The sequence below is a fragment of the Strongylocentrotus purpuratus genome, unplaced genomic scaffold, assembly GCF_000002235.5.
Source record: "Strongylocentrotus purpuratus isolate Spur 01 unplaced genomic scaffold, Spur_5.0 spur5_scaffold_5, whole genome shotgun sequence".
NCBI lineage: Eukaryota > Metazoa > Echinodermata > Echinoidea > Camarodonta > Strongylocentrotidae > Strongylocentrotus > Strongylocentrotus purpuratus.
This window is the reverse complement of record NW_022145611.1, coordinates 7424098-7450591: the sequence shown is the minus strand read 5'-3', so window position 1 is coordinate 7450591 and position 26494 is coordinate 7424098. Positions and strand designations below refer to the sequence as shown.

Sequence of the window (26494 nt, the reverse complement as noted above, 5' to 3'; positions counted from 1 at the left end):
AGCTTGCAAAATGTGACTTATAGATCGCAATCTAGATGTCTTTCACCGTTGATTACCGTTCGTGAATGGCTCAGTTATAGAACTTATTCCCAGTAAAAGCTGTTTCATCATTCTTTAAACGTAAGGTTTTGATATACATGAACATGTTATATTAAAAAAAAAGATTTCCTGCCTCTCCCATCAGCACGATTTGCAATGTCGTTGTACTACCTCTTACAAAATAAAGCCCCATCATTGTCTTTTTTTAAACGCTATTTCCCCTCTATTTTTCTCCCCTTCTCTTTTTCTTTCTCTTTCTCTGTCTGTCTGTTTGTCTATGTCTGTTTTTCTCTCTCTCTCTTATTTTCTCCTTCTCTTTCTCTTTCTTTCCCTCTCTTCCCCTCTCTCTCTCTATTTCTTTCTTTATCTCTCTCTCTCTCCCTCTCTCTCTTCCCCTCCCTCTCTCTCTTTCTTTCTCTCTCTCTTACTCACCCCCCCCCCTCTGTCTCTCTCCCCCCCCCCTCTTTCTCTCCCTCATCTTCACTGTACTACTGATTTCAAGCAGCTTTGTGACTCAATACCTTAATACATACTGACTAGTGAGGAAAGACTTAGAGGGGAAGGATTAAAGAGAAGATTTATCGTTTCCTTCCTAAGTCATTTCGAAGGTAAGGAAATATTTTCGTACTAACGGGATGTACTAATTGCTCTTCTAAAAACCTGGAATTTAAATTTCCTTTTAACCCGCAAAGGCTGTGATTAGACGATGTGTAATAACGGCTTAAACGACAAACCACAATCTTGGGGAGGGCGGCGCTTCTAAAATGTAGAGTATTTGTTACATGAAAACTTTAAAAAAATAGTGCTTATTAGAATGTTGTCAAAAGTTAATATTAATTCAATCAACCCAAAGATATTTGAAACCTTGTTTTTTAAAGGTGAAGTTCGTATTTGAATCTCTCTCTCGCGCGCGCTACCCCGCTTCCCCCCCCCCCCCTCTCGCGCGCTATCCCACCCCTATCTCTCTCTCTCTCTCTCTCTAATGTTGCCAAGTATTGAATTGGGATGCCATCCGCAAATATCAATGACATTGAGCAGGTATGTGCAGACAGAAATATCGTTTGAGATATAGAATAGCATGAGTTAGAAAGAGGGCGGGGAGATGAATAAAATAGGCTGAGGGAAGAAGATATATAGCTACATAAAAGAGAGACATGAGAGAAGGAGAGAAACACTCACATACACATAACATATCCTCACACACACACACGCACACACGCAGAGAGAGAGAGAGAGAGGGAGAGGAGAGAGAGAGAGAGAGAGAGAGAGAGAGAGAGAGAGAGAGAGAGAGAGAGAGAGAGAGAGAGAGAGAGAGAGAGCAAAATACGGGAACGATTGTGTCTTCCACCTAAATTAGTGACTAATGTAAAGTTCAATTTCCTGTTTGTAAACAATCTTTTGACTACTTTCAAGACTCAAGATGTATCGGGTCTCATAGGTAAACAATCTTGACGTCATCATTACATCATTAACCTTTAAATTTAACTGGAAGCTCCGGTAGTTTGTTGCTCTTTGTGGAAGTTTTCACGAAGCGGGCGGAAGGGCGGTAAATCAGTGCGTTAACTGCATGCGGGCGTCTTCCGTAAAACCTCAACACAACAACAGACGTTATTTTATGACTGCAGTAACACGCGAAGACGTTCAAAATTTCTGGAGCGAGGAATTGAAACTATTTTTTTTCTCCAAAGTTGCACTTTCGACATTCGTGGATTGATTAACATTGCCTGTGAAGTTTGTTAGGCATTAGATAAGCAATTAGGAGGAAAGAAGGATTTATTTGAGAGCCTCCGAAGTTGAAAATTCCCGGAAAGAGTGGGACACACGGAGTACACTGCAGCAAAGGATCACAAATTATTGGAATACACAACAAGAATCATTAGCATTATGTATTTAGGTGAGTCAATTGTCATTTTAATTTCAAGCATTTTTTTGAAATTCAGTTATTCATCGTTTTCTTTAAAGCTCCTTTAAAGAGCTTTGGATTTATATCGTCGAACTCCTTCTTAAATACACCTTGCCTATCGCTCTTTCTCCACCCCCTCCCCCTTCGTCCTATATTACATTTCTTCACGAAGTACTCGTGTCTTCACTTGCTGTCTCGCGTTTAAAGTCAGCATGTTATAATCCTTCTTCCCCCTCTTGGTTCGTTTCACTGTATTTCAGCTTTTCTTTTAAGGGGTTGGATTGCCGTTGATGTTTTTTGTTTATGTCGTTGTCTTCGTCATCGTTGTTTTGAGTTCTAATATAATGAGCAACGACAGGACGTAACCAAGGCTCACCTCCCCTTCTTTAAACCATCAAAAACTCTATAATTCCATTATTAAAATAATGTGCCCATCCAATTAAGAAAAGGCTAACTAAAAACAAAAAACAACAACAAAGCATTTACATCCCCAAAATACGATATAAATATACATACATTCTTCTTTCAGATTTTTCATTGTACTTGGCATCCTATTCAGACGTATGGGTTACGTTTCTCAAGTATGATATATGAAAAATATCTTTGTTGCTGGTGGATAAATACTTCAGCATCTAGCACTTAATATTGGAAGGCCATCTTTGCAGACGTGATCATAAATTATTATGTGCTCTGTGTCACTTATTGTTTTTCCTTGATCAGTTATACTTGTGTTCGTCTGGTTTCTTCTGCTCTTGTTAAATCGTTTATTACATTTGTTTACAGAATTATACAGCATAAACAAATTTAAGACTTGAGTTGTGATGAATGTAATATCTTTGTTTACTTTTCTGTTGGAAATGAAACAAATATGAATATGAATATGAATAATATGGCGATAATCTAACTCAACTTTAAGACAAAATATAAACATGAAATCCTTCGCTAAAAAAGCTCAATTATGTTTCGCTCCATGTTAGATATACTTTTTTAATAATGAATATAATAATAATGATAATAATACTGATGATAATAATAACGATGATGGTAATAGTATTAATAATAATTGTTATGATCATAATTATAATAATAACGATAATAATGAAAATAAAAATAATGATAATAATGATAATAAAACTGATGTTAATAATTATTATGATGATAATAATAATAATAATTGTTATGATGATAATAATGATGACAATTATAATAATAATGATAATGATGATAATAATAATAATAATAATGATGATAATAATGATAATCATAATAATGATAGTGAACATTATTAACAAACTCATTTTGGAGAAAAAAGTGATTTTATGATATTGATCAAAACTGCTATAATATAAACCATTTGAATCCTAAAAATACAAGCCTATAAATTGCAATCACAAAGTAATAACTTCCTTCCAGCTGTCAGTAATAGACTTGACCTGAGAAATTTTTAGCGGTCTCAGGTCTTACGTAATCCTTGAAGTTCAAATTGCTCTCACCTGTTTCGCTAATGACACCCCGTTTCTACATTGTCATTGACTCACGGCGGATGTCAGAGATTTGCATGTCATGTAATGCGTGCGTGTGTTATGAAGGATCATGCAAGCAAGAGGAGGAAGGTTCAATAACTACAGGATAAACAACAACAAATGTGGGTAATTTAGCAATAAGCTGTATTTTCATGAGGCAATCTTTGCTTTTGTTTCATTAAAAAGTTAATGAGTGCTCCAATTAGTGTGTTCTCTCATGTAGACCCCGGCCCCCCCACTCAGTGTTATTTAGGGTACGCATATGCGTGTTCCAACCGACCCCCCCTTTTCAGCAAAAGTCCGGTGTGTAAAGTCAATACGGCTCGACCTTTTTCTTTTGTATACGAGCCTTTTTCAGCATCCCCCCCTTTTCAGCAAAAGTCCGGTGTGTAAAGTCAATACGGCTCGACCTTTTTCTTTTGTTACGAAAAGGACATTTTGGCAACACGCATGCGGTCATTTTGAAACCTGAGTGGGGGGGCCGGGATGTAGACTCTTCACATTTTGTTCTGGGTTTTTGCAAGTCAAGTTTTGTGTGTTTCTTATTCGAGGTTTCAAACGCTATTTTTTTTTTTTTACAATTTGTTTTCAATCATTCGATTCTGTTTTCTTCATACGAGGAATTAATTGCATAACATATTCAGTTTTTCTTTATAGATTCACCTGACCTTATAAATGAATGTTATTGATATGACTTTTTCAGCCTTGGCATGAATCTACATAACCTTTTCTGATTATAACTATTTAATTCGACTTGAATTTTGCGTTCTATTTTTACCTTCATGTTAAAATATTGGCAATCCCAAAACTGAGATTTAAGATCAAACGTTTTAATAGTCTTACGTTTTTTTGATGGATTTGCGAATGGGCAACGTTTCAAGACCGTCATAAACATAAATCAATCTCCCACTTTCATCTTTTTCTAATTAATTTTTTATTTTGTGTTGTACTTGATTGAATTATGTAGTTGAGCATGGCTAATGTGCGAAAAAACAAACAAACAAACAAACAAACAAACAAACAAATAATACTATTTATTTCAATTTCTGATTTATGTTACCGTTGTGAGTGTGCACTCGTTGCAGCGTGGACACTGGCATGGGGAACCCCCCTCCTTCAAAAAACAAATCTTGATATATATTTTCGGTCCGGTATAAGCCTATCGTTAACGTAGAAATAGTAAACTTTTAGAAATACTTGCCTTAGATATCAGTCCAAAGTTATATAGATGGTCACAGCCTCAAAGAATTCTCTCTAAATTTCTCATTGGAAAATTCTTGTTGAAAAATTAACATCAGTTTTAGGGGGTTGTACGGCATACATGCATTGCTTGTGAATGCATTTAGGTCAACAATGTTCTGTTGTCATTATCAGATCTTCAATATTTCTATTTTGTCGCTTATACCAATCTTTTACCAGGGCTTATTACATTGTTTCAATTATTGACTCTATAATATGTGGAATTTGAAAATAATTATATAAAAACGGAAATTAATCAAATATAGGCCTACTATAATATATACACTTGCTCCTTATTAAATGTTCTTGAAACTCTCAAGGATGTCTTTCTTACATTCTTTATATAATTGATAAAATTAACATTAAATGGTTGAATATTACATTTTAGTAATTTGTTAATTACTATAGTCTTTTAATCGAAGCGTACCCCCTCCCCCACCACCACCCCCTCCCACTGCGCAGTGGCCTGCTCCGCAAATGGGTGCAATGAACTCGTAGATCTTATCACGAATAACACGTATATGTCATGCTGAATGATGTTATTTTTACTCACTCATATTTATCATCGATCATTACTAATACATCAAGATGAAAGAAGCTGACGTTTTGAAACGTTCAGAGCTGCCAGATTAGTTTTTTTTATCGAGGTGTATTAATGTGTCTCTTAGTGGAGAACAGAAACACAGATTTAAACCCCTATAGTATAGATCGTGATAGATAGATAGATAGATAGATAGATAGTGAGAATCCTTTTCCATTATAGACCCATGGCTAATTTTCACCATAAAAAGAAATAGGTGAAATGAAAGTTAAACTTAAATTAGTCTACGTATGTCCGCAGCAGGGAAGTTGACTACGCATGAAACAGTTAATAATTTGCCTGAAACATTTTGTAATTGATCCGGAAGGGGAGGGCAAATTTAATTTGTCAGAGAGGGGGGTGGGCACAGCTTGGACGGTAACATGTTTTAAATTCGGGGGCACGCGCACCGTGTCCCCTACTGTGTCCGCCATTGATCTAATAACATTATTATGTTTCAAATATTACAAACTGACTGAAAAATAAACCTTCCCATCCATTTCAATTTCAATTATCCCCCCACCAGCAAACGGGCAGTTCGACCGGTGCGAGACCTACAACCCTCCCACCCGTCACGACACCCGAAACGGACTCACGGTCACCCACCAACCCTATCCGGCTTCCCACATCAACCCAAACTCCAGTGTCTCCTATACGACCAGCGATCAGGCCACGCTCATCGAAGACCAGCTCACAGCCAGTGGAAGCCACCCCGGAAGCCCTGGTCGACCAGGGCGAGGCGGCGTCGGCGGTCGAAGAGGAGGTGGAAGTCGGATTGGGTCTAGGCGCGGTATCCACAAGAACAAGCAACCTGAAATTGTGAGTTTGTTTCTTTTCTCTCGATTTTGTTATTGTGAAGATCATAAAGATTTGATGTTCTTAGTTACTAGGATTTTGTGTTTTTCTGTTCAACAAGTATTTCTTTTAAAGTCACGAATATATACAATCTAGAAAAAAAGGGGGAGGGGTTGCAGCGCACCCCCTCCATCTCTCAATTTTAAATCAATATTCGAGCAGCCGTCACATCATATTTGGGGAGCGAGGTGGTATTTTTGGTAGTTCTTATTTCTAATTTAGTTTAGTATTATGGGAAATACAATACTGTATTTTCGCGTTAAAGGAAACCTAAACCAAAAGAATAAGTTCAGGTATTCTGAAAAATGAGATGTATTCCTGCCCTTTGATGTACAATATTCCTTACGAAAATGTACAAGATATATATAAATGAAGATATTCCTGGCATGATGTGATGCCTTTCAGCATGGTATGGGCGCAGCCATTTTTTGAAAATGTGACGTACCTGTTGAAGTTGTACATGTATCATGCACCAAGCTTTAGTTGGAAAGAATTTTTAAATCAATAACGAAACCTTTATTTTTCAATAAAAAATAATAATAACTGAGATGATAGAAATAATATTAGGTGAAAAATAAATAATAGGGGCACAATTGTAACAAAATTTATGTATAAATACTACACTATAGCAGTTGACAAATCTATCTCATTTATGAGAGACCTTCACCCCAGAAGAGCACTAACTTATTTATGCAATTTGCGTTCTGGCAATTATAATACAAAGGATAATAGCAGGTGAATGAAATGCTTCATCACCACACACGGCTGGGAAAGAAGCATTCATAAATTTGAATACATTACTTGTTAAACGATTTCGCATAGTACGTCACATTATCAAGAAAATGGCGATGCCCATGTCGTGTTGAGAAACTGTACTTTATTTTTGCTTTATTCCTCTCTTAGAAACTTTGGTGGGGAATCTTGTAGATTTATGGGCAATAATATAATAAATCTCTCAGTATAAGTAAAGTTATTACTTGGGGTTCGGTTTCCTTTAATGAGTACAAACATTTTCCCTCGCTCACATTACTAGCTGTCAAAGATTGGAAACTGAAATGCTGATATTCGGGCAAGAGATCCTATTTAGCCCCCGAGAGCAATTTTACATTCGCGTGTAGCGGATTTTGAATATTAAACCAACATTTCCCAGTACCTGACATTCACGTATATTTCTATTCTTTTTCAGAGGCCTTGGAACAGCAATTTATTAGCGTGCTGCGATGATCCAGAAATATGTAAGGAGAACTAATTCATTTTTTAAATTAAAATTGTCTGTACTTATGTTTACTCAAATAAACTATAATACTTAACATACAATATTTACGATTTGTAAACTCTGAAGAGAACTTAATGTTACAAAGAAATTGTTGGTTAACAAAGTTCTTAAGGAATTGAATATTTTAATTCACTATTAGGGCTAGACATGTATAAAATCCTTTACATTTTATTTCAAGATTTACCCAGCAACTTTTTCAACTCCTATAGACGAAATATTAACTTTCAGGAAAATATATTGGGCCTATACAAAATAATTTTCATATGTTGTGTTGTTGTCAATAGTGCAACACAGTCATATAGTGGAATCAGAGACGGTTGCCCCAATATAATATGTTTATTTTTATTTTAATTTAACGTGGTTTTTCTTTTTTTTTCCTAGTATTTTGTAAAAATGTAATGTAATTTGCCTTTGTTTTGTTGAGGTTTTGTTTCTATTTTATATGCTCTCATATATTTTGTTATGTTTTTTTTGAAAATTCTATTATATCCGGATTGTATTGCAATACATTATTTGAATTTAAAATTGAATTTGTAGGATAATTTTAATTAGTATTAATGAGATTGCCTCTTTTCCCATTCCTAAGATAGATTAGCCCACCGGTGCATAGAAACATTCATAATTTCATTCTGGAACTATATAACACTATTTTAAGTAAAATAAAATATTGATTTCCCCCTATGAAATTTGATATATTACATTGTACCTTTTGCGCATTTCTCTTTCCTTATCTTCTTCTCAACCCCACATGCAGCTCATCATTTTGTATTATTTTCTGTACCCCCGATCTCTCACCTTTTTTTGGTCATTGTCTACTCTTTGTATTATGACCATGTTCTTCTATCTTTGTCGTGTAAAGCATTGTCTTGTCCCTTTCTCGTCTCTGTTGGCACCCCCTTTTTCTTTCCCCTATTTTGTAGTTCCTTTTGTAGTTACGGTTTAGTTAATTTAATTACTCATTATTCCTAAGTATCATTTGAGGTGTTTACACTTGTACAAGCATTGTTTTTAACTGGACCCCTCTGTTTCCAACATGTATTTCTTTCATTTGTTTTAAATGCTTATAATTGATTTGTAATGAAAATTAAATTAAATCAAATTATTAAATTTGACAGGTATTACAGGACTGGCGTGTTGCCCCTGCCTAGCTAGCCGTCTATCCGAGAGGTTGGGGGAGAACCCGCTAGCATGCTGCCTACCCTTCGGCTGTGTAGCACTGCGTGTCAAGCTCCGAACACAACATCATATACAGGTAAGATTAATAAGGACACCAAAATCGTTAAAACTTAATATTTTTCCATTCCGGTGCATCTTCAAGAACATTAACAAATGTCAGTCGTATAGAAAAGCATTCCATAAAGAACTGTATTAAGCTGAACGTTTAACAAAGAAAGTTATTTATCTATTTTTTGTTATTTTTGGTTACTTTAGTTTTTACCCTGCATTGAACTCTTTTAGTTGACAACCTCAGGGTATATGAAGAAGATCCAAAATTGTTTGTCAACAAACTAAGATATGCAGAAAAGGCATGCAGAAAACCACATAAACTATAAAATAAAATAAAAACATCACAACATGATAGAGTATTAATAATACACCGCTATACAACTTAATATATATATATATAGTTATTAACGAAAGACTATATAGACCTGTGCTTGTATACCTTGAAAGGATTTTAACAAATAAAATAATCAACGAAATTGAACATATTTGATTTGACCATGGAAGACTGGAATTTAGGAGAATTACTTTTTTTTGGGGGGGGGGGGGCAGTTAAATGAATGCCATATTATTATGGTTTACTAATTTTACTCTCATTCTTCCCTTCGTTTACATTGCAAACGAACTTCTTGGAGTCTCGATCGCTGTACTTTGTGTTATAAATTTATCTATGCTCGTTCTTGAATAAATCCATTAAAATACCTTACTAACAAAGAGAAAACAAATCTAGTTCTACGTGGTTAAACTTCAAATTAGTAACAAGATATAGATTTGGCAAATTCAAAAGGTCTATTTTTAAAGCGTCTTTGAATAAATTGATTAACTTCGTTATCCTTTAAAACCAGGGTGACATTTGTTCTGATTACGGAGTCACGTGCTGCTGTGGGTGCCCGCTGTCGCTCTGCCAAATGTGGCGGGAACTGGATTACATCGAAAAGAAGAATAACCCTGGGTCTTCTGCCAACGGTAGTCATGGAAACCAGGGCAATAACACCTCAACGTCAAGTCGGAGTTTCCTCGATATGCTTACATTTTGAAATTTGTCATCGAAGTATACATGCTGAATGTTTAAAATCTTTATACCGCGAACACTTCATTATGATGCCTTTTGAGAACTTTTAAAAACGGTATCATAATTATATGGAATACATGTTTTTAACAAGAATATTTACGTTGGGAGGATAATTACATTTTAAAAAGAGCGAGACGTTTTTGAAGTTGCAAGACGTCTGTTGAGAATTTAGAGTGTAAATAGTAATGTTTGGGAATGAATATTTTGATGATTCGTAATAAATCCTTTGTATTACACCTACATTTATTTTACTCTCTTTGCCCCCCCCCCCAATCCTCCTTCCCCCCTCTTTCTGTCTCTCTACTAGTCTCTCTCATTTTATCTCTTTCTCTCTTTCTCTCTCTTTCTTCTCTTTCCCTCCCTCTATATCACTTTTTAATTTGGGTTTACATTGTTTTTCTGTCTGTCATTAACGTGCGTTTCATATATGTGGAGAATATATCAATGTTTATATTTACGTACATGCGAACGTAATTTTATCATACAATATAAATAAATATCTCTCTCTACTTTTTGTGTAAACAGGAGAGAATGAAATATGCATAAAACAGTATGGGCTTCCCTTTGAAGTCTTCGAACATATCTACCCCCCCCCCCCACCTTTTGATAGCCTGTTTACTAATGTTTTTAATTTATGCATATTTTCCTCAGCTACTACCTAGCTACTAAGCTACCTACTTACTGCGTAGTGATATCTTTGTGAATGGAATCCATTTTGATTACATTAGTTGTTGCTACGTCTGGCAAGCATTTGACAACTCATTATCCGTCAAGAATAAATTCTGTTCTTGCGGTATGCATAACACCAGGAAACACGTCTACTCTTTAGGAGTCATTCGCCTTAAATGTCATTCGAACGTCATTGCTAGATGCCGAAAATAAAACGTTCTCGTGACTTTTGAAGATCACGGGTCATGAAGTGGGGCACACCGTTTTTTCAGTGGATGGGGAAATAGTCACGTGCTTCTCAATCACGGTCATAATCTTTGTCTAGACAGCTCTTGATACACTGAAATAAAAGACTCGGAGACAGGGGCGACGCTAGAGGGAGATGATGGGGATGGGCACCTCTCCAACAATTATTTGTCAACAAAGCCACCATTTTGGGGGTTGGCGAATTAGTCAAATTGAGATTTTTAAAAACTTCTTGTTGGTAAAGTTCTGTTTGCAAATATCTTAACTCCCAGTAAAACAGTTCTAGAGGCGTGGTAATGCATACACTGATTCGTCGAAAGAATTCGATATTCAATATTACTTTTGTTATCAATTGTAATTATGTTGTTGAAATAATTGTTTTATCTTTATTAAAGCCACTATTTGGTAAATATTTGCGAGACTAAGATACACACCGCTAATAGCATGTACCTATAATTATAAATATTCCATACAATATTTATTTGTTAATGAATAAGGGGCAATGAAATAAAAAAAATTCCCCCGAATATTGGTGGCTTTAACATTCTTGATAGTGAATATACCTTTAAAGTCTTGAAACATTTTACAATGTCTTGAACAAATGGAATTCATTCAGTTTTTCAAATCAGTGTGCCTTTAATTTAACAAAATTTTGGGATAGACCTAGGCCCCGTCTTACAAAGAGTTACGATCGATCCAAATCAATCGTAAGTCCTCCAATCAATCGCAAGTTTGCAGTCTCCTATCTCTTATGTACATAGTTACGATTGATATCAATCTCAAATAACTTACGATTGATATCAACTCTTTGTAAGACGGGGCCCTAATCAATGAAATTTCGTTCAAATTTTCACTCACCGTTTATTGAAAGCCTTACAGATAATAAATTCTGAACGTGTTAGAATTGGATGTAAAAATCCACACTGAGCATCTTATCCCAACTGTGTCGCAAATGTAAGAATTTGTTTATTGATTGATTGATTGATTTATCGAGTGATTGATCATCAACTTTACCTGAATGCTGTACATACATGTATGATTTAAGAAGACTATCTGCGATCTAATATTTGAAAGGCAGAACGGATAACCAGTTGGCGATTTTTTTATTCAGTATTGGTCATGGCCATTTATTTGAAATATTTTTAATAAAAATGACTTTGTATAACTATTTCAAATGTGAATACTGTGTTTTCATTATTTGTGTTATCTATACACCTCCCCACTCTCTTAACACCAGAGAATACCCTATTCACTTCGATCTACATCAGCACTTTCCTTTCTCATTCCCAAACCTCGAAAATTGGCTGGTACATCAGATAAGGAAGGGGCGACTTTAACTCAGGAATACGATTACCAAAGTGGGCCATTTGCTTAATTTACTTAAAGGGGTATTTTTTTATCGCGCATGCAGGAGGGGCACTTTCGTTGATTCTAATAAGAAAAGAAGTAGGGGCATGAGTCCCCCGTTTCCTAATCCACTGTGAAAGAGATAGTACTTTGTTTACATTTTTAAAGCAGCATCAGAAGGGTATGAATATAGCAAAGTAATGCATAAACATAATCGTATAATGCCCTTTTCTGGTAAAGTGAAGAAATTTTGCATTCGTATAGCCTAAACTTGCAACTCTTTTTCTCGACATAACAACAAATCAACATTAATTCGTTTGACCTGGCCTACTTTAGATGTTGCTATGTCGAACAATCCTTGTGCAGCTTTGGGGTCGTTAAGAGCAGCTTTTGTCCAAAAGGTATGCATAGAATTTGACATTAATGCACTGACACGTTTAACAATGAAGAGCACGACGAACATGACAAAGGAAACCAAGAATGATGCATCAGTAAGCTTTCAAGTGCAAGGCATTTCTCTATCACATAATGCCTTGTTAGGGAAACAATTCATGAATTTGAATATGTAAGGAGTCGGTTTGTTCATTTAGGACAGGGCGAGGGCCGTTGTAAATCGGTACCCTCTTCTTTGGAAGACAGGCTTGAGACTACTACATGCATGAGCTCTTCCCCTTATTGCGTACATTATACATTGTGCAAAATACAAATCCTATGCATGCATGGTGAGGCGCTGAGCAAATCTGACATTTAAAAAAACGGGGTAAGTTTTATTTTTTATCACCTGTAATTTTATCCTAATCCTAATGCTGTGCTCTGTGTCTGTGTGTGTTTGATTGGCGGTACAATTCTAATTCAATCAGGTAAATATTTCATCAGTTTAGATGTGACCTTTCGACACAAAATAATGTCTAAATCATGATTTGCAAAGATCATTATCTTTCCAAGCGTGGCATTGATTTTGCAGGTCGTTTAAATGATTCACAATATTTCAAATGCGAACTATGACTGTTCAATGGAAATTCACGCTCGATAACAAAAAAAAGATTTTTAGGTGAAAGTACAAATAAATGTGGCAAATTAATGATGAGTAGCGTTTGGGAAATATTGTTTGTGAGATCTTTTCCTTGTGATAAAAGCTGTCATGCACTTTGTTCATGGCAACAAAGTATCATTTTTTTCAATATTGTATTTGAAAATAATTCCCTAGGACATCGATAAAACAGTTTTATTAAAGGAATGGCTACCGGCTTTGGAGAAGGAAAAACTTTACAACAATATTTCTTAAACAAGAATGGAGTGTAGCCTGTAATTATATCACCAATTATCCAATTTGAAATTCCCAATTTGAAATTCCCAATTTGAAATTCCCATTCGATGATCTTGAATTTTGGGGTCCTTCTTTTGTTTAATTTTTTCTTCATTGCTAACCACTGCCACATTTAAGATTTGAGTGCACATGTACAAAATGTACAAATAAAAATATATCTTATTCATGTCAATTTATTGTTCACAATTCCAGAATACAATTCAGTAATACTCTGTATCAAGAAATATTCGATACCAAGACATTAAATTACCGGAGCGATTTACCCTTTTACCATTTATTTAAGCTCCAAGATCGAAGGCAGCATCATTTCATCATCGACATCTCGAATCTGTTACCATGACGACCACTGTAATAACCACCCAGCCGCTGATGCCTACTATATCATCGGTAAGTATGGGTAGGTAGATCATTACAAATATGTAATATAAAACTAGAAATATATACAAATTAAGTAAATGAAGTAAGGAAGTAAATCAATAAACAAATAAGGAAGAATTAAATAAATAAAAAATAATAAAAAAAATAAAATAAAAAAAATTAATTTTGAAAGACGATTTTGTTATTGTCTAAAAAAAAATAGTATTTAGTTATTAATTATATTTCTTACATTTGTAATAGGGGTGGGAGGGAATGAGGGCAAAAAAATAAATTGGAGCCTTCCACTACGCCAGAAGAGGGCGGGTAAAATCCTTTTTGACCAGATTTGAATTTAAAATATTTGAGTTATACCAAACCGCGAGCAATTTTTTTTTGATATTTGCTCCAAAATTAAAAAGTTATTATAATCAAAGTCGTCTCCAAAAATGGATGAACAGTGGAATTTTTGGGAGAGCGTGTAATGTACCTTCGCTAATATCCATGCCCTTAAAAAAAATCGACAACTGGGGGTTGGTATAACGATTTGATAGATGGGATATATGATTATAAAATCTATAAAAACAAAATATATAAATAGATCAGAAACCAGAGTTTGATTGATAATACCTCTTTGTGTTTGTCTATTATTTGCGTTGCATCTATTATCGCTGAAAGCTGGTTAATTTCTCCTTGTAATATTCCTAAAGCTACCATTATCTAATTTTGGGCTCGTGCTGCACCGCACAGGGCCCCGTCTTATAAAGAGTTGCGATTGGTCCAAATCAATCGCAAGTCCTCTAATCAATCTTATATTTGCTATCCCCTATTTTATGTCAACCGCAAATAAGTTGCGATCAATATCCTCTCTTTATAAGACGGGCCCAAGTTTAATGTAGGGGTAGGCCTGAAATGTATCCTACCCATCGAACCAATCAAGTTTTACGTTTTATTAAAGCTAATTGTACTGTTGCAAGAACATTCGACTCATATTGACATTCTATACTTTCACCAATAATTTCGCAGTAATGTTGTAACGACAATCATGTGAATGTGAGACGAAGTTGGGTAAACATTTATTTTCTCTTGTAGAGCACATTTTTTCCTTCTTCTCTAATACGAGATACAGGACACTGATATCATTAAAAGAAATAAAAGTTAAACTGACACGTTTTAACGGTGGTATTTCTTACAGACTCGGTATGCTGTTGAACGGGATTGGCATAGCGGGCTATTTGGATGTTGCTCCAACATGCTTTCCTGTAAGTTTGAATTATGTTTAGTTGACCGGCTATTGGCTGATGAGTTGATTTGTTTGTTGGTTTGTTGGCTGGTTAAATGGAATAGTACGAGGGGGAATACGTTATAATAAGTTATTAGACTGGTCAGTGGGTGGGTTTGTTGATTGGTTGGTTGGTTACACTAATGGTAGGTGGATTTTCAGTGTCTGAACCTGTCTTGTCACGACAGTGATTTAAAGTGGCCTAGCCTCACATTTAGTCTGAAATATTACACTGAAGTATGATCAGCCTTTTTATAAAAGCCACAATTAATTAAATGTATCGAAAGTTAAGCAAAAGTGTCCTCTGTTTTAAAACAAGTTACATTAATGTATGTGTAATGACTTATTTTTAATTGGTGCAATGTTAAGGTGGTTTGTTGGTTAGTAGTTTCGATTTCAAACCGATTGCTTTATCATTCATCAATTTTTTTGTTAAAATAATTAGTGAAATATTTTGAAGATTATTTTGTTTGCATCCCTCTCTCCCTTTCGGTCGTTTTTTCATGTAATCTCTCTCGCTCTCCTGTCATTTTGCACGCTCCCCCTCCCCATCTCTGTCCCCTCTCTACTTTTCTCTCTCCGTTCTCTTTCTCTTCCCTCTCTCCCTTTCTCTCATCTTTCTCTCTCTCCCTTTCTCTCTTTCCCTCTTTCCCTTTCTTTCTCTCCCTTTCTCTCTCTCTCCATTTCTCTCTCTGTCTCTCTCTGTCTCTCCCTGTCTCTCTGTCTCTCTCTGTCCGTCTCTCTCTCTCTCTCTCTCCTCCTCACTTTCTCTCTCTGTATGGTTTAGGTCTGGCTGGATGGTTTTGTCCATGGATCTATTCGATGTATGTTACGACACGTCTTGAAGAGAACTGCCTGCTACCTTGCTGCATGCCTTGCTGCTACATCGTCCCGCTTAGGACCAAGATACGCACAGAAAACCGTATAAAGGTACGTAGAATGAGAGAGATAGAGAAAGAAAGAGAAAGAGAGAGAGAGAAAGGCAAATAGGCAGAGAGACATAGAGAGAGAGAGAGAGAGAGAGATAAAAGAGAGAGAGAGAGAGAGAGAGAGAGAGAGAGAGAGAGAAAGAGAGAGAAAGAGAGAGAACGAAGGGATATTGCTGTCCTATATTCCACACCACGACTAAGGTTTTAGCTATCATGATACGCCATTCCTATACCAGAACTGGGATTAGTCAAAAATATATAAACTGTATAGCATAATAAACTAATAATATTTGAATTAACTCTATTTTCACAATACAATACTATTGAGTTTACATTGTGAAAACTAGTATCTAAAATTAAGATTGTCACAGTGTATTGTTTGTCGAATATTTCAGCAATAACATGAAGAAATAGATCGTTCAATTGCAATGAAACTTTGGAACCAAGTGCTTCATATTTTATCAACCAAAGTTTTAATAAGCGTATTAGTTTGTTAAACTATTCATACATTCATTAGACAAGTAATGTTGTTGAGTCATTAGCCATGAAGCACATTGTAAAGGGTTCGAATCCCTACCGCGGCTCTAATGTCCTTTGAAAAGACATTAGTTTAGAGTTGCCACTCTCCACCCAGGTGAAATGTGAAATAAATTGAAAATCCTCCAATGCTTGAGTGCCGTATCATGGTAACTCTTCTTTCTCAATTATTTTGCTCATCGTCTAATTAGTCTCTCTCTCTCTTACCCTCTCTCCCTCTCTCTCCCTCTCTCCCTCTCTCCCTCTCACTCCCTCCCCCTCACTCCCTCCCCCTCTCTTTCTACTCTCTCTCTCTCTCTCTATCTCTCTCCTTCCCTTTCTCTCTCCTTCCCTTTCGCTCTCCTTCCCTTTCTCTCTTCTTCCTTCTTCCTTTCCAGGGTTCCATTTGTCAAGATTGTCTGGTGGGATGTTTGTGCCACATGTGTGCTCTTTGTCAGATACACCGAGAGAACATCTACGCGAAGAAAGGCCGTGTGCTCCATTAAAAATTCTACGGAGGACCTAACCAAGTTCCAGTATTTGGTGTCAAGTAAAAGAGGTGTTCACTCGGTGTAAAATTATCGGCTCGTGTTGCATAAACATTCTTGGGAGCTTTTCAATTTCGGTGTTGATAAACAAATTAGTGTTCATCCGGTGTAAAAAATATGGGCGGATATTACAAAATCGCGGATATGATCAACAGATCCAGACTACAAATAAATTGATCGACTAAGGCATGACTCAAATGTTTGAGACTGAATATATATATAATTATGTGAAGAAAAAAAAATCGCTTTAAAAGAATATTATTGGTCGTCCTTGAGACCTTTATCTACCATTTTTTCGAAACCAAAAGTAAATGAATAAATCAATAATTTAGCTTTGCAAATAGTAATCAATTGAACATATTCACATTAGTGAGTTAACACCCACTAATGTGTTTCTTTCTCGTTTTTCCTGTAACGTTTAACGTGATACACTCATTAAGATTGATAAGTTTGCAAAATATGCTTGTACTATGTAAATATATAGGTAAAAAGTTGTATGAAGAAAGTAGATTACATTTCATATTTGAACTGAAATTAAATGATATAATCAAATGATTGAAAGAAAATTTGGAATTGTAATTGCAATGATGGTAATGATGATTATTATGGAATGAGCATTTCCAAAAATATAACAATGACAAAATGAATCACAATGAGCCATTCTCTTTTCTTGTAACCTCTTTATTATGTTTTGGTGCTAGATTGTATTGATTGATTGATTGATAATTGTGTTACAATGTACAGACGAATGAATCCGAGATATTACCTTGTTAAAAATAAAGATAAACTGATTTTAAATTTTTTTTTTATAGAGAACAGAGAAAGAGAGAGAGGGCAAATATCTGTAAAATGAAGAAAAAAAGGGAAATAATAAAATAAACGGGGCAATTTTGTTTCACTTTTGATAGATTTACTATAGATTTAGTGTAAGAATTCTGACTGATGATGGCGCCAGGCCAATTTTAAACACTATCGTGCTCAAAACAAGTTTGAAGAATAAAAAGGATGGCAATAAAAACCCAAACACTTTATCTGGCAATTCTCAGCATTTAAACAAATGTCTGGTCGTACAAAATTCAAACTAATTTTTGAAGTTGTCAGTAGCAACTTAAGAGATCACGACATGTTTTAAGAGGTATAGCGCCATCTTCAGTTGAAAACATTACAGTCAAAAACACATTCAAAAGATTCCAGATTTGGCTATTGTGTCTTTATCTGTATAATATGAGATAATGTGAGATGATATGAGAGAGAGACGGAGAGACGGTGAAAGAGAAAGACCGGAGGGGAGAAGGGTATTCAAAAGAGAGAGAACAAAAATAAAATAATGAAGAGTAATTAGAGAGAGAGAGAGACAGAGAGGGAGCGAGTAGAAGTACTGTATTAAATTGTTTCATTCTATAATGTATTTCTTGAAAGATGGCGCTAGACCACTTCAAAACCGGCAATGTACAATTCATCACGATCATTGATCCACTATAATGTATTTCTTGAAAGATGGCGCTAGACCACTTCAAAACCGACAATGTACAATACAATATTTTATTTTGTGATTGACTGTACAATAATTAAATCTTAGTTTTGACAGTTATTAAGAATTATGTTGAGTTCTTCTGTAATTGCACACGTTGTTTCTACTTCTAAAATATACAGAACCCCCCCCCCCATTTTCTTCCAACAAAAACAATGCAATATGGCTAAGATACCACGTTTATTCACCGTTTTTTAATGAAATTCCCACCTCTTCTTCTTATACATATGCATATTCATCAAGTATTTAAAGACCTTTCAGTACCACCATTATGAGGCATCCGAGGTCGTGCATAGTGATCACTTCATGCAAATGTTTGCTAATGAATATGCATGATTGAAAAAAGAGGTGAGACATGTTTTAGTAACTGTGAAACAAATGTGAAAACTAAACTATAAAATGAAATCCTTCACTGATATTCGTTAATCATGTTTTCATATTTGGTAACACACTTGATTATCACTGATGAATAGAGTGTCATCTCACCCATCACATAATGACAGTAAACATGTGATAGGGAGGGGGTGGTGCAATTCATCTTCGCTGTAATAATTATGAGGTCATCTTTGTCTCCAAATCACCGACAGAGCGACAAACATCTGATAGCGAGGGGCGACTCGTGCTGCCCAGACATGATAAAAAAATTAATCCGAACCTATGTTTAAATTTTGATAGATCCTGATTAAGACATATCTTTTGTCTTTGATACATTTTACTTTCTCAGAGATTTTCAAACATTTACCATTAGGATAAACATCTCAAAGATACAGAATAGATATAATAGTCAAACCAAAAATAGTTTGGAAAGAATTATCCTTCTCAAATCTCTGCAAAGCCACCCCACCCACCAACTGGCTATTTTGACTAGATTAGTATTATAGATACCATTTTTGTTGCACAGTTAGTGAAACCTCTAACCCTGGTTTGTAAATGCTGCATATTCATCAAATTGTATTTGAATATCTTCTATCATTGGACGTTGCTGTTCAGTATATTCCTCATCATTGTTCTTTCTTACTTATGATTGGACATGGCTAGAGGTACATGCAAATATCTGTGAATAAATGTGCATGCCCATTAGAAGAGGTGGGAATATGTAGTAACTGTGAAACTTAAATGATATGAAAACTATATATAACCCAAAAATTGTAAACCGGTGGGAGGGTTGGTCTACAGCAATTACCCATATACGGTAGTTATTATCTTCTCAGATATTTTCAAACATTTCCATTTTTTATATTCCCAAAGTTAATATTGTCTCAGATTTTTTCAAACATTTCAAATGTTGATAGTCAAACCAAAAATAGTTTGGAAAGAATCATCCTTCTCAAATCTCTGCAAAGCCACCCCACCCACCAACTGGCTATTTTGACTAGATTAGTATTATAGATATCATTTTTGTTGCACAGTTAGTGAAACCTCTAACCCTGGTTTGTAAATGCTGCATATTCATCAAATTGTATTTGAATATCTTCTATCATTGGACGTTGCTGTTCAGTATATCCCTCATCATTGTTCTTTCTTACTTATGATTGGACATGGCTAGAGGTACATGCAAATATCTGTGAATAAATGTGCATGCCCATTAGAAGAGGTGGGAATATGTAGTAACTGTGAAACTTAAATGATATGAAAACTATATATAACCCAAAAATTGTAAACCGGTGGGAGGGTTGGTCTACAGCAATTACCCATATACGGTAGTTAATATTTTCTCTGATATTTTCAAACATTTCCAATTTTGATATTCCCAAAGTTAATATTGTCTCAGATTTTTTCAAACATTTTCGATTTTGATAGTAAGTAATGAAGAATAAACGAAGTAATCGAAAGCAGGAAGAGCCGACCTTTTACAATTGTATGATAACCATCCCATGTCCGAATTGGATTTCTACAGACGTGTATTAACCAGATATGATTATTTCCGTCTGGGGACCGACCTTTAACGTCAACCATCCGAAGGACGTGACTCGGTTTTAAGCCGGGGTCGCCTAAGCAAGTTTGTAGGCGAAGACAGAGAACTGACTAAACATTAGACTAACTCTGATGCATGTTCTAAAAATATACTTTAGATATCATTTTTGTTTCACAGTTAGTAAAACGCTCCACTTTTCAAGCGTAAATACATCCATATTCATCAGAAGCTATTTGAATATGTTTTGTCATTGGTCGTCACGTGACTTCAGATACTCGCAAACGTATGCTAATGAATATGCATGTTGTTTGAGTAGTAGAAACGGAGGATTTTTTTAACTAACTGTGCAACGAATGAGATATCTCATCTTCATAAACTTACATCCTCCTAGTGAGTTTCGAGATCTGATCCACTGGGTCAGCTCTCTGGCTACACCCTGCCCCTGGCTCAGGCGACCCCGGTTCGAAACTGAACTCGGCCCGTCGGTCCCCAGACGGAAACACTCATATCTGATTGATTTCCCCCTTTTTTTTCAATAGTTTTTCTTATTGATTTCAAACAATACAAATCAATCTTAGAAATAAGATACAGTTCAGTTGTTTTGCATCTGGACACGTCTGCACAAACCTACTACACATACGCAGGCACGCACACACAAACACATAGAGTGAAAGGTTATATGATCATACTGTATCCTCTGCAATATACCATTGTTGTAATGTAATCAAATTTAATGCAAATCTTTGATAAGTGACATTACATTGCTGTTACAAATTATTTCATTCACCTGTTACAAATAATTGTATTTCTACAGTCAGAATTCGAATTGCATACATCAATTGTTGGTACTTGGTAGGACAAACGCCATTGCTTATACTACCTAACAACATGGAATGTATGCAATGTGCATTATGACTATTGAAATCCAGTTATTTGGACCAGATGAATGAAACAATTTGTAACATGGCACTCAACAAAGATAGTTGCATTAAATTTGATTACATTACGAAAATGGCCTATTTCCTCATCAACACTGCTCAAACTTCTAGCATATTTATCAGCAGATATTTGAATTACAAATAGGCAAAGATGCAAAAGGATTTATCACAAATTCGACCACACTCAGGAAATAATAAAACTACCAATTTTAAATAAACAATTATTTTAAACTCTGAAGGTAGAAGCAAAAAGGAAAGGGCAAAATTAAATGACCCTGAATAAACTATAATCATATATTACCCTTCTAGTAATTAGAATTAGTAGAAGCAAAAAGAAAAGGACAAATTTCAATGACCCTGAATAAACTATAATCATATACTGCCTTTCTAGTAATTAGAATTTGCTATTAAAGACTTTAAACAAAAATGAGCACACATGAGAATAATATGTTGGTTCATTCAATTTTTATTGAACATTATAAGATGCACAAAATACACATCCGAGATACACCAAGAGCCACATACAGCACAATATTACATAACTTTTTCTTTCTTTTTATTTATATTTATACATCTTCTCCATGCCTGTACACTCTCTTATTTTTTTTTCTTCTTCAGCTATGCATGCCTTCTCCATATTTGCAGATATAACTTGGTATGTGAACTTGTCATCTACTCATGAGGAACTAATGAAAAAGAAAGAAACAAGCATAAAAAAAGCTAGGAAATGTACCCCTTTAAAGTAGAGGTTCATTGATTTGAAATACTGAATTAATTTGTATCATTACGTAAGAGAAGGGTAGATTAAACAAGGTTACACAAATTCAAGATTGGAAACATTCAAAGTAACGATTGTCAATTTTTTAAACTGTAAAATACCGCCCCCTTTTGGCACTGGTTAAGCATTCCATGCACTGCCAAGATTTGTGATGTCACACAAGGGACTGAATTAGCATAAGCAGAGGATGTCCCATAGCAATGCACACATTTTCAGTGCTTTTCAATTTGGAAGTGGGCTGATATTTCAGTGTTTTTTTTAAATTAATCCTTTATGTTTCTAAGCAAAGGATTATAATTATCAGAATCAGCATCACTTTCCTTTTAAAATGGTGCTAAATACGTTTATGTTTAAAAAGAATCAGACTCTTAAAATTGAGAAATAATTGCACTGAAAATATGTTCATTAGTTATAGGAGGTTGTGTGCTTACGCAGGATTGGTCCCTGATGTGACGTCATCGTTCATATATCCCAGATCCCGAGGGGTGCCTTTAATTACGTTCATTTTTTGATTGCCCGATATGTAGTTGACCTAAACTTTCTACGATTGTCATCTGCAAATAATTATTAGTTTCTAGAGATAAATTATGGCCATACTTTTTAGATTTAAATGAATGTCTACTTTAAGAGTGTTCTTGGTTCAATACATTCTCTACCAAAAAAGAAGAAAAAAATGGGAAAATCTTACGACTACAATCAAGGGCAGTTTGCTACAGTATACATTCAAGCCAGTATTACAATATGGATACAAAATATTTGGATTACCTTTGGCAGAAGGTTAAGAAAAAATAATGAACACCAAGTTAGTTGAAGAAGAGAGAGGACTGATATTCATAAATGATGACAAAACAAAATTCAATTGAATCGAAAGAATGCTTAACTGTCAATGAAATCTTCTTACGTGATCATTTTACTAACACAAAAATTTGCAAAAGAACTTAGTCATGATAACTCTTCGAAAGGGAATTCAATCACAAAGCTGCATGATGAATAATGATTCCTGCAACATTTGACATATTTCAAACACAACATTTTGCTCCTAATCTCAAACTCTGTGAGTTAATCTGTTAGCCCATAAAATACATTCTTCCTACAAACAATTTTTTTCATTCTAGTTGATTGGTACACTATAATCATCAAATGAAAGTTGGAAAATAGAACTAACATGACAATACATGCCCATTGTTAAATGAGAGAACAATGATTTTTAAGATTTCAAGAGATCATTTTCTTTACTTAAATAAAAGTACAAGAATGGAACAACTTTGACCCCCCCCCCCCAAAAAAAAAAAATGTTTTTGATTTGGGGGGCAGGGGGGACAATGATTTTGAAGATATTTGAAGTTTTCAAGTGATAATTTTCTATTCATAGTTCTCGGCATAAAGAGATAATTGCAATGAAAATTGAGAAAAGTTTTGTAGCTAGTCTCCATGCTTCTGTCGTAAATATATATGAGGACAACAAACTGGAGACTTATCCTAACTCGTTACTACTGCAGATCTATCATTGAATTGAATTTGCAATCTGGTACAATCCAAACTACAATCAGTTAACCGATTTGGGGCCAACTATCATCTTTCCTACCTCACATATGTTTTGACCCCTTCCAACGGTCCTACTTACGAGTGGTTAGCAAACTGGTGATTCGGTGAGTAAGAGAAAAGACCAAATCAATTCATAAAAAAATGAAATTACATGATTTAGTGAAATGATTAATTTTTGTAAAAACATGCTACTGCAGAAATACACTTGTAACCAATCACTTTCTATTCCAGAATAGATTTATTAATGACAATTATTAATGGCATTCCCTGACTGAATCATGACAACACTTTCCTCTGTTTTATACCTTTTCCTTTTGAAAGATAACAGCTCCTTCTCACTCACACAGATGCAAATATTTCACTTGCAGAATATAAAACAAATTTTCTACTTTTGCAACTATTACCTGAAACCCCAATTGTCAAAGAGGAATAAATGATAAAAGACTATGACAGCATTGTTCATGCTACAGACTTTAAAAGCTTTGTGATATTTAGTTTTTCCTGTGCATATATACTTTCTATTTTTTTGACATATACTGTACATTCCACAAAAAAAAACGAATACACTTTTAGTATCTCTTAATATAATTCATCCCAAGTATACCTTTTTGTAGTAAAATTGTTGACGTTAAACTTTTAACATCGTCCATGTACACATGTTTTCAACACAAGCAAATCCAGACTACAGAAATTTGCTTTGAATATTTCTTTGTACAAATGACTAAAAACAAAGAAAATTACATCCAAAATTTTACAGTTTTAGTCGATAGCTTTCTCCAATATAAAGTCAATACACTGAACATATCTTTCTTAGTCATAGAGCCTTTTAAAGGAACAAAAAATGTCTTTCATCAATAACAAGACCATCTTCTAAAGTGACATTACAATTGAACTTGTGCTATTCCATTGATGCAATGTAAAATAAATTTACACGTCTTCCTTTCTTTTTCTTTTTTTTCTTCTTCTTTTTGGCAGTCACAAAATAAGCAGCACAAATGTTCCTTGAAGTTTATCGTAACTCACAAGCATTGCTTTCTTTCTCCATTGTTTCCCCCTGTATGTTGGCATTGTATGAAGTGTGACAAATAATCATGCTCAGTTGCTATGGAAACCCCTCCTCTTCTTCAGTACATCAGAGGTCAGAGGTCAACTGCATCATATGAAGAGATGATTGTTTGAATGCTATCACAAGTCAGATTCACAAAGACTCATCACTCCATGTAGAGTAGTCCGATGATTCAATGATAAGCTTGAAGCTGCAAGTGATGAGGAACAGCAAATAATATATTGGGAGATCAGAACCGGTACCCGAAAACGATTCAGCTTGCGCATTTCTTATAAGGGATTGGGTTCCCCTGCAGGAACTGCCTACCCCTCTGGAGCACAAAGTAGCTGTGATAACTTGTTTCTAGAATGGTCATCATGCATTGTGACACAGTTATTCCAACGACAAACCTGGTCGCTAAAGCCATTACCACAAGACGCTCAGAGCAAGCCGACATAGGCGATGAAATGTTTTGATGATTGTCAATGGGTGGATAGGTCGGGTGATCGAGGACTTCGAAGCGAAACAGAAGGAGAAAGGGAGATGGAGAGAGATGGGGTTGCTTGGCTCATTTTTGCAGGGGGACATCATCCGTGTAAGAGAACTTTTCAAATTGCGACTGCTCATCATGCTGGGTGGCTGTTAGTGTATCTGCAAAGAAAAATGGGGTAGGAGGTTGTTGGAAGAAAGATATTCTAGAAATTTTCACAGGGACTGCATCGTAACACACCGCTATCATTCTAACTAAACCATCATCTTATGCTCTTGTGGAAAATCATACATTGTTGCCGCAATCTGAGATATTGTTATTTCCTACTCTCTGCTCCTTCATCGACATCACAATCTACTCTTCTTAATTCAGGATAGGATGGTGGTAGGGTTTGCATTTCCATCATTATCATCAATCTTGGCATCCTTTAACTTTGATTCACGTCTTAATATCACTACCACCCTCCCATCTTGACTGCAGCCAAGAAAAATTACTATTGATTCTCTTTATTCCTCTGATTTTTAATATCAGTCTATTGTACTTATTTACTGGCAGCACCATTATCACTCTAACTTACTACCATCACAACAACTGGGCAGTACACTTGCTCATCACCATTTTAATCATCAATATCATTATCACCACCATCATCATCACTACCACAACTATCATAGTCACTATTACTGTTATCATTTCCACTATCACCACTACCATCTTTATCTCCTTCTTTTTCATCACACACCCCTTCCCTGACACAACCACCACCGTTACCATCACAATTACCATCATCATCAGCAGCAGCAGCAGCACTACCACCACCACGATTACAACCACCACCATCGTCAACATCATCATCAGCACCACCACCACCATCATTATCACCACCACCATCATCATTATTATCACCACCATCATCATTATCACCACCAACATCATCACACCACCACCACCACCGTTAATTACAATTACCATCACCACCATCATTATCACCACCACCACCGTTAATTACAATTACCACCACCATCGTCAACATCATCATCAGCACCACCAACACCACCACCATCATTATCACACCACCACCACCGTTAATCACCATTACCATCAACATAATCATCATCAGCACCACCAGCACCACCAGCACCACCATCACCATCCTCATCAGAACCACCACCACCATCATCATCATTATTATCACCACCAACATCATCACACCACCACCACCGTTAATCATCATTACCATCAACATCATCATCAGCAGCACCACCACCACCACCACTATCATCATCATCATTATCACCACCAACATCATCCCCTTCATGACTT

General features: G+C 35.5%; 2 protein-coding genes across 3 annotated transcripts in view; one reads left to right on the top strand and one right to left on the bottom strand.

Annotated features, from left to right (window-relative positions):
- The first annotated feature begins 1471 nt into the window (after positions 1-1471).
- LOC100889887 lies at positions 1472-9992 on the top strand. 2 transcript variants are annotated; one of them, XM_003723683.3, is made up of 5 exons: positions 1472-1933; positions 5811-6103; positions 7326-7374; positions 8531-8667; positions 9485-9992. In XM_003723683.3, the coding sequence occupies exons 1-5, from the start codon at positions 1924-1926 to the stop codon at positions 9674-9676; spliced, it is 681 nt and encodes a 226-aa protein (XP_003723731.2). In that variant the 5' UTR covers positions 1472-1923; the 3' UTR covers positions 9677-9992. The 2 variants fall into 2 exon arrangements, with proteins under 2 accessions (XP_003723731.2, XP_030855633.1); XM_030999773.1 differs by lacking the exon at positions 1472-1933 and adding an exon at positions 3337-3587.
- An 11769-nt stretch (positions 9993-21761) lies between these two features.
- The window catches only part of LOC582192 (RAC-gamma serine/threonine-protein kinase), a 75120-nt gene continuing 70387 nt past the window's right edge, over positions 21762-26494 (bottom strand). Inside the window, exon 14 of the mRNA XM_782153.5 lies at positions 21762-25332. Coding sequence (XP_787246.2) covers positions 25250-25332 — 83 coding nt within the window. The 3' untranslated portion in view covers positions 21762-25249. The remainder of the gene's footprint in view (positions 25333-26494) is intronic.

Bases quoted from the DNA above. Each gene is read 5' to 3' on its own strand.
- LOC100889887 (XM_030999773.1), top strand. From the start codon at position 3,536: ATGCAAGCAAGAGGAGGAAGGTTCAATAACTACAGGATAAACAACAAC. The intron at 3,588-5,810 runs GTGGGTAATTTA...TCCCCCCACCAG, and splicing joins CAGGATAAACAACAACAAAT to CAAACGGGCAGTTCGACCGG. The intron at 8,668-9,484 runs GTAAGATTAATA...CTTTAAAACCAG, and splicing joins GAACACAACATCATATACAG to GGTGACATTTGTTCTGATTA.